The sequence below is a fragment of the Lactuca virosa genome, chromosome 7, assembly GCF_052849685.1.
Source record: "Lactuca virosa cultivar CGN04683 chromosome 7, Lactuca_virosa_CGN04683_v6, whole genome shotgun sequence".
NCBI classification, from domain to species: domain Eukaryota; kingdom Viridiplantae; phylum Streptophyta; class Magnoliopsida; order Asterales; family Asteraceae; genus Lactuca; species Lactuca virosa.
The window spans coordinates 285481649-285496698 of record NC_136432.1 but is presented as its reverse complement, the minus strand read 5'-3'; the positions used below and the strand labels follow the sequence as shown (position 1 = coordinate 285496698).

Genomic DNA, 15050 nt, shown 5'->3' with positions numbered 1-15050 from the left:
ACCCTGGATTTGTTGCCACCTAATTGCGTCAAAATGGGTGGTTCTCCAAATAATCACAAGCGATAAATCAACCACGTGGATACCAAATTAGGTAACGAAAACATTCAAACCACAAAATCAGAACCGATGAACATCATCTTTTAACTTATAACCTACTCTAATTTAAAAAATAAATAAAAACATAAACAAAGACATAAACTTACTCTACAAACAATAAACATGATCCCGACAATATTATTTTATTTTCATATTTAAACCAAAAACAACACGATGGACAACACAACAAAACACGTCTTATTTTCAAATTTTCTATTTTCCTTTCATATCTCACATTATATATAACAAAAAGAAATATTAACCATTCCAATTATAATAATCAACCATGTGTTCAATTCATCTAAATAAAAGAAAGGCCAAAATACACAAACTCTAAAGTATTAAATAACCTAAAATGGCATCTTTTATTACAAATGAACATACCACATTACACACACTTATGCTATATATGCATCATTTTCTAATACCGCTTATCGTATCCCTGCGACGGCTGCTGATCCCAGACCGGCACAAAACCTAGGACACACCAAAAAAACACCCATAAGTACACGGGCCCACAATTCAAAATGAAAAAGAAAACAAAAACAAATCAAGTCTTCTGACATGACATGACAGAACAAGCTGTACTGCATCTGGCATGCCTTGGACTTGGACAAAGATTGCAATTTTCTGTCCCACCCAAAACTGGCTATCGATCTTTCGTCTGTGCGAAAAGACGTGAATGACCTCCTCGTTATGAACATTCATAGCAACGTTTTTTTTTTAAGTAAATAAATAAAATAAAATTACCAATAAATTAAAGTTGTGGCATACTTATCGGTATTTCTCCCAATGACATATATATGGACTCATCGTCACCAAGAATCCCCTGAAATAACCATCAAATCACTCAAACTTAATACCATCATAAATAGCAACATACTTTACTCCTTTCAGGCTTTCACAACCAACTTTATTTTTACCCATAATAGCAATATTGGTAGATAGGGTAAAGTAAAATTGCTAAAAATGAATTATATAACATACCTCTTCATTTTGGAGACTAATCTCATTATGCATAGAATTAACACCAGATGAAACACTAGAATTCGGAATATCAGCCTCAAGCAACTCTGATATCATAAGCCCATAACCATCTTGAGGCATGTCACTAACTCTCTGCATGCTATCTGGAAAGCTTTCAAGATCTGTAAATATAGCTTCCTCCCTATGTGATTGAAAAGGTCTTATGTTTAGTTATGTGATAAATTAAATTCCATTTTGTAAAAATATTCGACTTACCTCCGTTCTGAGTTATTGAAATCTTTATCATCTTGTACAGAATCACAATCCAAATCAATGATTTCAACTTCTTTCCCATCAGCTCCCCGCCTTGTATTCGTCATTGACAAGTCAAAGTCAACAGTCACTGGCTCTTGTTTTGTTTGACTGATTGCTGGAAAGGCAATGACTTTATTGGTATCATGATTATTCTCGTTTACTTCAGAGCCTCCCGTTAAATTGAGATCACAAATCTTGAAAGAAGACAAAGAACTAGGAAAAAGTTGCTTCTCTTCTGCATAATCATCTGTTTGAGTGTTTGGAGAAACCCAATCTTTAAGCTTCTTGGATCCTTCTGTCTTATCATTGATTTGGAGTGATCGTTTCTCACCTCTACCCAATAAATCAGAGCTGCATCTAGCATATCCATGGTGTTCTTCACTTGATTCTTGTTCAGAAATGGAGGATCTTTGAGGGAAAGATTGAGATCTTGTGCATACCCCATGTCCAAATTTGTACTTTTCATCTTCTTCAATCTTCATTTCATCGTTTAATTCTTGATTTTTGTTCTCGGGTTCTCCAGAATTCTGGGTTTTGTCTATCGGGTCACTTTTTGAGCCCTTAATGGAAGAACGTGTTCTTGTGGGTACTTTGTTAAACCTGATGAGTGTTAGCAGATCACTAGTACTGCTATTGTTATTGTTTGCAGTATTGTTGTTATTCTCTTCTTTAACGATAGGTTTCTCTGAATCTTGATTACTATCATCTGTAATAACCTCTTCTGTACTCATGTTAGGGTTCTTCGAGTCATCAACAATCACCTGATCTGAATTTGGAGTCTTGATGCTTGGATTATCATCAGGGGATTGGTTTTGTTGGTTCTCAATTGTTGTCTCTATGTTAGCAGTATTGTGATTTTTTGATTCTAAATCACCAGAGACTGATTTTTGGTCCTCACTAGTACCATCTTTTCCAGATCTCTGTTCTTCCATGGATCCAGAAAAGGAATCACCCTCTCCTTGTTTATCTGAAGAACCTTTAACCTTTTCTGACCATGAAGAACTTCGGTTAATTTCATGATTATATTCAAACGCAGGGTTTTTGAAAGATCCCGTTGTTTTCCTAGCCCTAATTCCATCTCGTGAACCTGTTGCACCACTGTAATCGTCGGAAAGCCTTCTCCGACTAGTAGTAGTACCGGAAACGGCATCAGAAACGCCGTCGGCACCACCGATCTGATTCTTCAGATTACTATTTTGCCATTTGGCATTAAGCGAATTTGGTGGAAGTAAACCTTTTGAAACTAGATACTCGGTTGCTAATTTCCCAGCTTCTAAGAAGATATCAATCCTGCGAGGTGGAGGAGGCTGACCCCGGCCAAAACCACTCCGATTGTAATTTCGGTAACCCGGACCACCGGCAGCTACGCCACCAGCACTGCCGCCGATTCCGATAGGATTAGACCTATATCCATTGGCAGGATTACGATGCCTCTGCATAACTACTAATTTGAATTATCTGATTATGTTGCCCTATAAAAGGGGAAAACGAGATTGGCTACGCTTGGCAATTTGTAGTCAACTGAATCCCTGCCGAGAAAATCAACATAAACACGTACGTATACAAGTTAATTAAGTATACAAACACATAAACGAATTCAATTACTAAAGCAAAATTAGCAAAATGGCATGGATCTTGGATCGTCTGGAGAAATTAACCCAAATAGAGTGATAGATTGGGAGACATAAAGCTGAGTTCTTTGGAAACAAATTACCAGTATGAGTGTAGTGTATTCATTGACGTACCTGTGCTGGTGGATGAATTTAGGGGAAACGATTTTTGCTGGTGGAATTATTATGAAGTTATTACTACGTGGGTCCTAATTGAGGGTCCGGTGGAGGCCCGTCGGTGGATTACGGCGGCGTTAATGAATTATGAAGGTGATGAACTAACTTGGACGGTGGTGAAAACGAGGGGTGAAGCTCCGATCGCCATTGACACGGCGGAGAGAGAAAGAAGCCATCAAGAAAATGTGTTCTGGTCGGAAGTTTTAATAGGAGGCTATTTTACAGAGATTGAAATCGGAAAATGGTCAAAAAAATCAAAATGAATATAGATTTTTAAGAGGATCAATAATGAATAATCTATAATCAAATAAGCACATTGGACTTAACAATGGGCTTATATTTGGTCTTCATATTGGGTTGATGCGTAAGATACTTGATATGACCCAAAGTTCCAAAGTTAAACTATTTTAGTTTTAAATTGAGATTAATGTCAAAATAGGATAAGGTGTTTGTTTTTTCATAAACAAAAAGTCTTACAGCAGATTATATCTGCAGACCTTTGCAGTAAAAGAGATAGATTAAATACATGTATTCTGTAAAAAGAAAATTGTTTGTTTTATAACAACTACAAGCTGCTAAAATAAACTCAAATTTAAATTAACTAGTTTTTTAAACTTAAAAGAATTTTTCAATACTGAAATTTAAATAGTTCTAGTTTTAGAACATTGAAATGTTTCATCAAATTAAAATTTCTTTCAGTTTCAATTCATTTAAGAAATTTCACATTGGAATCATACAAGTCTTTTGTCTTTGGTCAATAATTTGTATATGTAACACTAGTTCTAGGTATATTTTCCTTCGTGTTTTTAGCATTTAAAGATTTAAATTTTGGAGTTTTGGTTGGTCACGACGTGGTGGGGGAATGCACCACGGCGTAAGAATGTGCATTCATTTTGAGTACCACGGCATGGCAGCATAGTGGCCACAATGTGGTGGCCGCCTACATGTAAAACCCTAATTTTTGGGATTAGTGCCCTTATTAAAGGGATGTGATGGCTAGGGTTTGCACACCCTCAGCCTCCATCACCTCCCTTTCATCCCAAACAAACCCAAGCCTCCATTTTTAAGTTCATGAAGCTTAATTGGTGATTTTTGGTGTCTTAAAGGAGAAAGGCGCTCCTTGAGCATAAATCCAACAATCAAGTTCCATCACCACCTCATTACACATACTCTGGACCATTGTAAGTCCTCAAGTTCTAATATTGATGTATTGATCTTCTAGATCTAGGGTTTTATGCTCATTTCTCCAAGTTTGGGAGAGTTTGAGTGGATGGATTCCATAAAGTTGGCAGCTTTATTGATCCTTGAGGTCCCTTTGAGGTTTAGTGTTCCAGATATGAATAATGGTTGAGTTTTGGTTTCATGCATGGGGTTTTTGTTGGATTAGGTGTCTAAGCCAATAACTAAATTGGTATATACTTGAACAGTGGGCAAAGTCTTTTTGGGTTACCCTCAAACCTAGTAATTAAATAAGATGACTTTTAGAGGGAGAGAATGGTTTATTGATTTGTTATATGGTTAATAAATAACAATAAATGATTTATTAATATATAATAAGAATAATATATTAATTAGAAATAGTATTATATATTTAAGAATTAATCAGAAATTAACTATAATTAATTTTGGGACTAATTGGATTAATTAAAAGTCCAAGGACCTAAGTTGTAACTGTTCAATAGTTGAACAAAAGGGATTCAAGAACCTTCCACAGGTGGTGGACGGTTTTGAGGAGTATTATAGGGTTTCTAAAATATCCCTTGAAGATAATTAGGGAATAAGGATAATTACCTAATTTGAAATAATAGTATTATATTCAAATGAGGGTTATATAGGGTTTTCATAACATCTATAAATAGGCCCTTACCTTTTCATATTTTCGGCCATCACTTCCTCTAGAGCATAGCTAAAATTATACCTCCCTTCTCCTCTCTATTCAAGTTTTCTAGTTGCTAGGGTTTTGGTGTGAACCATCACATGAACGAGATTTCTGGTGCGTGCTTCAAAGAGTTTCTGAAGAAGGTTTTGATTAGTTATTTATAACAATAACTAAAAGGTATTTAAGCCCTAACCTTTTATGATTTTCGAAATTTCTAGGGTTTCCATAGGGTTCTTTTGATGTTCATAGTTTATAGCTTTCAGTAGTGAAAACATAGATCTAATTAGGTTGCAGTGGTATCAGATCTATATGTTTTCAATTGATTTGCATAATAGGTGAATAGATCAAATTATGGTCTATTGAAATTAAACCCTAAGGGATATGAATTTCGACCCGTGCAAGGGTTCTTGAAACCCTTGCTTCCTTCTGAAGTTTCGAAAATATGGTAGGGATATTAGGATTTCCTTATTTGACAATTATTGTTTTAATTGGTTAAAATAGAATAACTAAAATTGGGTAATCCTTATACCCTTTAATTTTCGAAAACCTAGTAGGGTAAGGATTTGGATTAAATTGAAATTATTTAATTAATAGTTTAATAGTAAATAATTATTTAATCCTTATATGATTTAAATTAATTTAATTAATAGTTGATTCAAAGTTAAATATTAAATCATAATTGGTTTATTTTTAAACTAAATTAATTTTTTATATTAGTTTTCAAAAAATTTAAAATTAAACCTAGTATTGTTTAAAAGTTTTAAAATACACCTTATACTATTAAAATAATAATATATGATATGTATAAGACAAGTCAGTCAAATCGCTAGTACGCCTCATTCACAAAGTCATACTATAAGGGGAGTTTAAGGAAGTGGCAACAAAATGATCATCATTGGGTATCCACTCTTACCCACCGCTCTCTTGTATGGTGGAGGATCGTTAGCCGAACGGATTTGATAAGACATAATCTCGTTAATAAGTATAATGATATAAGTAACTAAACCATTTTTTAAAATCTCACTCTTAGTTACTTTAGGAAAATATGAAAAGTATGATAATGCATAAAATTGCACATTATGCTTTATATGTAGTTAGTGAAGCGTGATGGTTAACCAACACACTAATAGTGACTATAAAGAGTAATAATGGGCATCTCGAAAATTATAATTGTTAATGGAGTGTGTGTGATTAACCGACACATTAATTGGAGATGATAAATGACATCGAGAGTGTCAAGCATATTTGTATGGTTATTCACATTTTGTTTGTGATCCTCGGCATCTCAGTCACAAACGGAAGAGCATAATCTGAAATTAAAACATGTCATTGATAAGATTCAATGAATCTCAAAAGATTACGAATTTCATAGTTTGAAATTGGTGAATTCCTTTTACCTACCTTTCATAAATTCGCAATAAGATTACAACATCCATCTTCTTAGTTGTGAATTGTTATATTAGATCCTAGCCTTAAATATTAATTATGGTTTAAAATATTAAGGATTATTATCGTCTAACTAAAACTTCTTTTTCTATATAGATGTCTACTTCTGGTGATTCTTCTGCTTCTCAAAAATCTACCTATAACTTCTCGCCTCTCTCGATCATGTCCAAGGTGACATTGGATGACACCAACTACAATGATTAGATGTGTAACATCAAGATGACTCTTCGATACGAGGGCAAAAAGTATGTCCTTGAGAAACAACTCGTTGAGATCGATGAGGCCAATGCTACTCCTAAAGAAATAGACTTCTACAAGAAACACTATGATGATGTGACTAAGGTTGTTTGCATCATGGTTGCTACCATGATTCCTAAGTTTCAAAAGTTCTATGATGACTACTGGCCATACGAGATGAACTTGGATCTTGTGGAAAAATTTCACAAGAGAGCTCGTCAAAAAAATATGAGGGCGTCAAAGCTCTAATGGCTTGCAAGTTGAAGGAATGAGAGTCAGTCTGCAATCACGTGCAAAGGATGCAAAGATACGTTGAGTGCCTTGAAAGGCTAAATGTGAACTTCTACGAGGATTGGCCATTGACATGGTCCTTAATTCCTTGACACCTTGTTATGATCAGTTCATTTTGGCTTATCATTTGAACAACACAGAAACCACATTGGCCCAACTCAACAACCTATTACGAACGGTTGAGTCAAGTATGAAGAAGAATCAAACTCCTACCTCTACAAATGCTCATGTCCTTGCCATTGGGCAAAAAAAGGAAAGAAAAAGAAAGGTGCTCCAAAGTAGAAATAAAAGGAAAAGGACCATGTTGTGTCGTCTAGCAATGGCCCAAAAGAAAAGTCCAATTCTAATATTACTTTTGTTAACGATCCCAAAGAGGTTATTTGCTTTAATTGCAATGATAAGGGCCATTAGAAACGAAGTTGTCGCAAGTACTTGTAGTACATCAAGGATGGAAAAGTGAAGCCATCGTCGGCAGGTATTTACACTATTCAAACTAATAACTTACAACCTACTCATTCTTGGTTCCTTGATACAGGATGTGGTTTTCACATTTGTTCTAATTTGCAGGGGATAAGAGAAAGTGAAGAGGTGGAGCATGGAAGGATAAATCTAATCATGGGTAATAGGCGATCTTCTCCTGTTACCAAGATTGGAACTTATAGTCTTATTCTTAGTGGTGATGTTAGATTAGATTTAGTTTATTGTTGTTATTCATCATAAATGATGCGAAACATATTTCTTTTCATGAACTTTTTAGACAGTGTTTTCAATATTCGTTTAATGATATGAATGGGTCGATTTTGGTTTATAAAAATGGCATTTTTATGGTTGAAGCTTTACCTTGTAATGGTGTGTATGAAACTGTGGTTTGTGTTGATAGCTTATGTATGTATTTCATATTGATTCGACTAATGGTTTAGACAAGGCATGCTTGTGGCATTATCGTCTTGGGCACATTAACAAGAAACGCATCGCCCAACTCCAAAAAGATGGAGAGTTGGAATCATTTAACTTAAGGCCAAATGATGAATGTGAATATTGTCTTTTGGGCAAGATGAAAAAATCATCTTTCACTGGATCTTATGAAAGAGGTGAGGGTTTTTTGGATCTCATGCACCCAGATATGTGTGGACCCTGCAGATCCACCACAAGGGTTGCTAATCGATTTTATGTGACATTTACAGATGATTACAACGGATATGGTTATATGTACTTAAGCAAGCATAAATCAAAAACCTTTGAAAAGTTCAAAGAGTTTAAACATTAAGTCGAGAATCAATTAGGCAGGAAGATAAAGATGCTCTGATCTGACAGAGGCGGAGAGTATCTTAGTATCGAGTTCTACGGCTATCTCAAGGAATGTGGAATTGTTTCACAATTGACTCCTCCTAGTACACCACAACTTAATGGTGTGGCTGAGAGGCGTAATCGGACTTTGTTAGACATTGTTCGTTCCATGATGAGTGGAGCTTCTTTTCACATTTCATTCTGGGGGTATGCCTTAGAGATAGCCGCCCATATCCTCAATCTTGTCCCAAACTATAAGTTTGCCAAAACACCTCACAAAATGTGGACTAGGAAAGTTCCCTCGTTAGCACATAACAAGGTATGGGGTTGTGAAGCTTTCGTTAGACGAGAGACTCATGACAATCTAGAACCTAGAAGTGAGAGGTATATTTTCATCGGCTATTGTGACAACCCGAAACTTTTTCCGTTATCCTTACCCAGTTTCCGTTAATAAAATTTGGGTTTTTATTTAATTCCGTCAAATTCCTTAGTTTTGGAAGGACTTCACGTTAATAAATCAATTCGGATTTATTTCCGTTCACGTTAGTATTATTGTTGGTATAACGGAATATTCTAAGCTCCGTTCAATCGAGTTTTGGATTCAAAAACGAGGTTTTCTAAGTCAAAGCATAGCATCCGAGCCAAACAACCCTTCGAGAGGAGTTTACGGCCGCAAACTCAGTTTACGACCGTAAACTCTATTAGGCCGCAAACCCTTGACCGTACACTCCTTTTACGACCGCAAACTCCCCATTTTCAAATCGTATGCGATTCTAACACTTAGTTTCAAGTGTTTCCTGGTCCCTACGATGATTTCCTTCCATAACAAATAGTGTTAAGCCCTCACCTAATGCATATATGTACTTTTACATGCTAAATAGGATCCGTTTGTGCCCGAGGCTTTATTTGACACTCAGCAATTCCTAGCAACTTACACTCGAATCCCACGTCAAACAGTGAGTTCATACCCCTACGCTTTTTCCAAGTTTTTCATGTTTTCAGGGGGGGGGGGGGGGAATACAAGCAAAAGTACAAGGAAACTTATGCTCAAAGTATATTATTTTGTTTAAAAAAATTATAGTTTCAGTATGCTTTTAACACAGAAAACAGTTTTACCAAACGATTAAGAAATCAACTCGTAGAAACAGTTTTCAAAACTAAAGCAAGGAACTTGTGAATCTTGTCATAAAATGTGATATTTTACAAAGGATTCATACAAAACATAAACAGGATTTTCGGTATTATTACATGCAAATTGTTAATCTAAAGTTGGAGACACGTCCTTGGTAACACTCCCACCGGATTCGAGAGTGTAGGACTAGCACTTGTAACCAGAATCTCTTATAGGGAGAACGTGACTTTTGTGTATAGATCTATACGGGACCGACTATCCCACACCTTACTGCTAGCTACAGTTGGACCGATAGGTCCAGGGGTAACAAAGTCATAAAAAGATATTGGCCCCGTTACGTGCCATATCAAGTCTAAGTATGGTTATGACACTCACAACCTAGATAACAGAACTTACTTTTGTAGTAATGAAACAAGTGAACTAACCTCAAAGTAATAACCGATTTGATTACTAGAGGGTATTAATAATACCCTTAGGATTTAGTTCACCGCATATTTATTAGTTTTATTTATGTAATAAGGCTAATACATCTCACATGGAGCGAACAATTTTTTTTCAAGGAAACTACATCTAACGATACAAGTATGGTAGATACTTGTACACCTCAGACAAGAACAGATAACCAACTATCAACTTTTAAGGAAAATATAGGATTTTCCTGGGATAGCTCAACCTTACATAAACAGGTTGTTAAACAAATAACGAATGGATAATCAAACATCTTTCATAAGAAAATATAGGATTTTCTTGGGAAACACTTTTCAAAGGATCAAAGAAACATTTCTGTTACCAGAACTAAACGCTTATGAACTCACCAGCTTTATGCTGATATTTTAAAACTGCTTGTATTCTCAGGGCAACAATAGACAGGTACTCTTGCCAACTTTTGGAGAAGACGGAGCATTTTGGAGTCACGTCTTTTACTTTTGTTATATACTGTTATGAACACACTATGTTTTCAAACAATGTAAATATTCTTATTATAATGTAATGGTTGTGTTTACTTCGCTTACTATGATACAACTGTTGTGATACTACGCATGACATCACCCGCCCCCGGAAGTTTCTGCCGTCCGTTCCGACGGTTCGGGGGTGTGACAGATTGGTATCAGAGCTATTGTTTATATTGAACTAAGTATACCGAACCTTACATGGTATACAACTATAAACACTAAGGGGCCGAAGTGCTCTGAACTAAAAGTATACTTTTAAAATACAAGTATTTTTGCAAAAAGTATACAAGTATACCTACATACCAGAAACAATATCATGAGTAGAACAAAACAAAAGTATTTGGATATTGAACACTGCGGTTAAACCTGGGCAGTTATGAAATCATGTCTAGGGTCAATATAGCCTGATCAACTATATTTGTTCGAGACATGACCAACATGTGCTTGGGAGTGACTGTGGTGTTGCAACAGGCCTAAAACTTACCTAGTATCCATTCAACAAGGTATCAAAAGAACAAAACATACAAATTAAAATACTATAGGAGTATTCTAACCAGAGCCGAAGACATTGTAGAAATTCATTCCTAGTGTTGCTACCTATTCGTTTCTTAGCGATAACTTACTTGCATTAGTAACCTTTCTTTGCTTATCGCTTGGTAGAACACCTTATTATCAAGATGGAATATATTTTGTTTCATATATCATGAGGACTTACCATCCTCTTCTTCTTGGTTGTTTTTAGAACAAGATGCCTCCCCGAAGAAGACCCATCAGAAGAAATGACAACACTCCACCACCACCACCCCCTCAGTTCGATCCTGCTATGTTCCAGGTAGCTGTTACTGTTGCTGTGGTTGCCGCGATGTCACAGATTAATCCTGGCGGATCTGGCGGGCAGGGAGGTGGTACTCATCCCCAAAATCATGAAGGTGGTCAGGGACACCAGAAGGAGTGTTCCTATAAGGACTTCATGAACGCGAAACCCACATCTTTCGACGGCAAAGGAGGGGTTATTGCCCTGACCCAATGGTTGGAGAAGATCGAGTCCATTTTCGAAATCTGTTCCTGTTCTGAAGCCAACAAAGTAAAATTCGCCGCTTGCACTTTCGCCAACAGAGCACTGACCTGGTGGAATGGTCGGGTCAAATCCCTAACCCTGCCAGTGGCGAATGCTATGGGTTGGGAAAGTTTAAAGGAACTCATGCTAGTTGAGTACTGCCCACGGGGCGAGATGCAGAAACTAGAGCACAAACTCTGGAACCTAAAGATGAAGGAATCCGACATTACTACCTACATTTCTAGGTTTGAAGACCTAGCACTTCTTTGCCTGGGAATGGTCACCCCGAAAAGCAAGAAGATAGAGAGATACATTTGGGGACTGACACAACCCACCAAAAGAAATGTCTTGGCTGCTAGGCCAAACACCTTTGACAACGCTAAGTGTCTGGCGTAGACTCTCATAGATCACGGAGTTGATCTTGATAATGTGACGGCCGCTCCTGAGCCAGCAAAAGGGAGTGGTGAGAAAAGAAAGTTATGGAAGCAGCGAAAGGGCCAGTCTTCGCAGGAGCCCTCAAAGAAATAGCAAACGGTGGCAGTCCACGCTGCTACTACTCCTGTCGCTGCTCCTGCCACTCAAGCACCTACCAGTAGATATGCTGGTACCCTTCCTCGGTGCGACAAGTGTAACTATCATCATAATCCCGGCCCATGCCGAGAAATGTCATGCACCAGCTGTGGCAAAAAGGGGCACACAGCTCGAGGTTGCAAGACACCAGTCCAACCAACCAATCAGGAATCTGGAGCAGGCGTCGGTCAAGCCTGTTATGGTTGTGGAGAAGTCGGGCACTACAAGAGAAACTGCCCCAAGGAAACAACAACAGGTAGCACAGGGAGAGTACTAGTGATGGGGCAAGAGGAGGCAGTCGCTGATCCCATAGTTGTTTCGGGTACGTTCCTCCTCGACAACTCTTATGCATGCATTCTTTTTGATTCTGGTGCGGAGAGAAGTTTTGTTAGCCATGCATTCAAACATCTCCTCAAACATAAACCTCAACCACTAACTGAAACATTTACCGTCGAGATGACTAACGGTGAGAAAGAGAGCACTAATGATATATACGTAGGCTGTACCCTTACCTTGAACGATCATTCTTTTCCTATCGACCTTATGCCAGTTTCCATAAAAAGCTTTCATGTCATCATCGGCATGGATTGGTTAAGCCCCAATCATGCTGATATCCTTTGTTACGAAAAAGCTATCTATCTCAATCTTTCCTCTGATGAAACTCTCATGATTTACGGCCATAAAATCAGTTCAAACCTCTGTATCATTTCGTGCATCAAAGCCCAAAAATTTCTGCGAAAGGAGTGTCATGCATTCCTAGCCCATGTCATTAACGAGAAGCAGGAAGTTAAAGACCTCGAGAGCATCCCCGAAGTCTGCAACTTTCCCGATGTTTTTCCCGAAGATCTCCCGGGAATCCCTCTCGAGCGCCAAGTCGAGTTTCGCATCGACTTAGTCCCCGGAGCTACCCCCGTAGCTAAATCCCCATACCGATTAGCGCCAGCAGAAATGCAGGAGTTATCCATTCAGCTCAATGAGCTGCTCAGCAAAGGATTCATCAGACCGAGTTCCTCACCCTGGGGAGCCCCAATCTTATTTGTGAAAAAGAAGGATGGATCCTTTCGGATGTGTATTGATTATCGCGAACTAAACAAGCTCACTGTCAAAAACCGTTACCCTCTTCCTCGAATCGACGACCTCTTCGATCAGCTTCAGGGAGCCAGTTACTTCTCCAAAATAGACCTAAGATCAGGGTACCATCAACTGCGAGTCCATGAGAGTGATGTTCCTAAGACAACATTTCGGACTCGGTATGGTCATTACGAATTTGTAGTGATGCCCTTTGGTCTAACCAACGCACCGGCGGTATTCATGGACCCGATGAATCGGGTATGCCGTTCTTTCCTGGACAAGTTCGTAATCGTGTTCATCGACGATATACTTGTCTATTCCAGAAGTGAGGAGGATCATCGACAACACTTGAGATCGGTGCTGGAAACCCTAAGGACGGAGAAGCTGTACGCGAAATTCTCCAAGTGCGAATTCTGGATTTGAAAAGTAACCTTCCTAGGTCACGTGGTAAGCGAGGAAGGCATACACGTGGACCCCTCCAAAATCAAAGCGATAGAGAACTGGTCAGCACTGAAGACGCCCACAGAAATCCGTCAATTCTTGGGTCTTGCTGGCTACTATCGCAGAATTATCCAGAATTTCTCCAGAATTGCCAAACCCTTAATCACTCTGACTCAGAAAGGCGTACCCTTTTGTTGGAGTGAAAAGCAAGACACTGCGTTCCAAACGTTGAAGCGGGCCCTATGCAGCGCACCTATCTTGTCTCTGCCCGAAGGGACGGAGGACTTCGTTGTCTACTGTGATGCATCCAATCAGGGCCTAGGCTGTGTGCTCATGCAACGGGGAAAATTCATTGCTTATGCTTCAAGACAGCTGAAAGCACATGAAGTCAACTACACAACGCACGACCTGGAATTGGGAGCAGTGGTCTTCGCATTGAAGATATGGAGACATTATCTCTACGGAACCAAGTGCACTATCTTCACTAACCATAAAAGTCTGCATCATATCTTCGACCAAAATGAGCTGAACATGAGACAACGGCGATGGGTTGAGCTACTCAGCGATTACGAGTGCGAAATCCGCTACCATCCCGGCAAGGCCAATGTGGTGGCAAATGCCCTCAGCCGGAAGGAGTACTCAGGTCGTAGAGTGAAGGCATTGACCATGACTATCCATTCCCATTTCTCCGCACATATCAAGGAGGCTCAGTTGGAAGCCTTAAAACCAGAGAACATGCCGGGTGAAGCCTTGAGAGGAATGGAAAAGAACCTAGAAATCAAGGGAGATAGAGTCTATTATTTCATGGACCGGATCTGGACCCCAAAGTTCGGTGGTTACAGAGAGGTTGTAATGAACGAAGCTCACAAGACTAGATACTCCGTTCATCCAGGCTCGGACAAGATGTACCTCGATCTCAAGAAACTGTATTGGTGGCCGAACATGAGAGCAGAGATCGCTACCTTCGTGGGCAAGTGCCTGACTTGCGCCAAGGTGAAGGTCGAATATCAGAAGCCCTCAGGTCTACTCCACCAGTCGGAGATACCTGAGTGGAAATGGGAGAGAATTACTATGGATTTTATCACTCGCGTAAAGTTGTAAAGAGGTAACCCAAAACCCTTTTATACGTAAACCCCAATTTGAATTTGAAGCAATTTAAGCATTAAATGCAAGCCACGTGTCACCTTGAAAACCGAACCAGTAGCCGTAAAAGTAGCTACGTCTGAAAAGTGATGATCACTTTTTCCTTGAAAACCGCAAGGGATCCAGAACGTCACATCAATCAAGACGCCATCTGGGTAATTGTTGACCGACTGATTAAATCCGCCCACTTCCTACCGATCAAGGAAAACTTCAAAATGGAGAGACTCACGAGAATCTACATCCGAGAGATAGTTCGACTGCATGGTGTGCCTGTGTCCATTATCTCCGATCGAGATAGCAGGTTCACTTCGAGGTTCTGGCAGTCACTACAGAAGGCTCTTGGAACTAAGCTGGATATGAGCACAGCTTGCCATCCTCA

At 38.7% G+C, this 15050-nt stretch overlaps 1 protein-coding gene across 2 annotated transcripts; it reads right to left on the bottom strand.

Moving 5' to 3' along the window:
• Positions 1 to 344: 344 nt before the first annotated feature.
• On the bottom strand, positions 345 to 3350 carry LOC145124411 (uncharacterized protein At4g26450). 2 transcript variants are annotated; one of them, XM_079059735.1, is made up of 5 exons: positions 3123 to 3350; positions 1339 to 2906; positions 1084 to 1264; positions 847 to 925; positions 345 to 573 (listed from the first exon to the last, which is right to left on the bottom strand). In XM_079059735.1, exons 2-4 carry the CDS (start codon positions 2814 to 2816, stop codon positions 854 to 856), a joined length of 1731 nt encoding a protein of 576 aa, XP_078915861.1. In that variant the 5' UTR covers positions 2817 to 2906; positions 3123 to 3350; the 3' UTR covers positions 345 to 573; positions 847 to 853. The 2 variants fall into 2 exon arrangements, with proteins under 2 accessions (XP_078915861.1, XP_078915860.1); XM_079059734.1 differs by having other exon boundaries at positions 871 to 925.
• Positions 3351 to 15050: the final 11700 nt, after the last annotated feature.

Bases quoted from the DNA above. Each gene is read 5' to 3' on its own strand.
- LOC145124411 (XM_079059734.1), bottom strand. From the start codon at position 2,816: ATGCAGAGGCATCGTAATCCTGCCAATGGATATAGGTCTAATCCTATC. The intron at 1,265-1,338 runs GTAAGTCGAATA...TCAATCACATAG, and splicing joins TTCAATAACTCAGAACGGAG to GGAGGAAGCTATATTTACAG. The intron at 574-870 runs GTATGCCACAAC...GGTGTGTCCTAG, and splicing joins ATTGGGAGAAATACCGATAA to GTTTTGTGCCGGTCTGGGAT.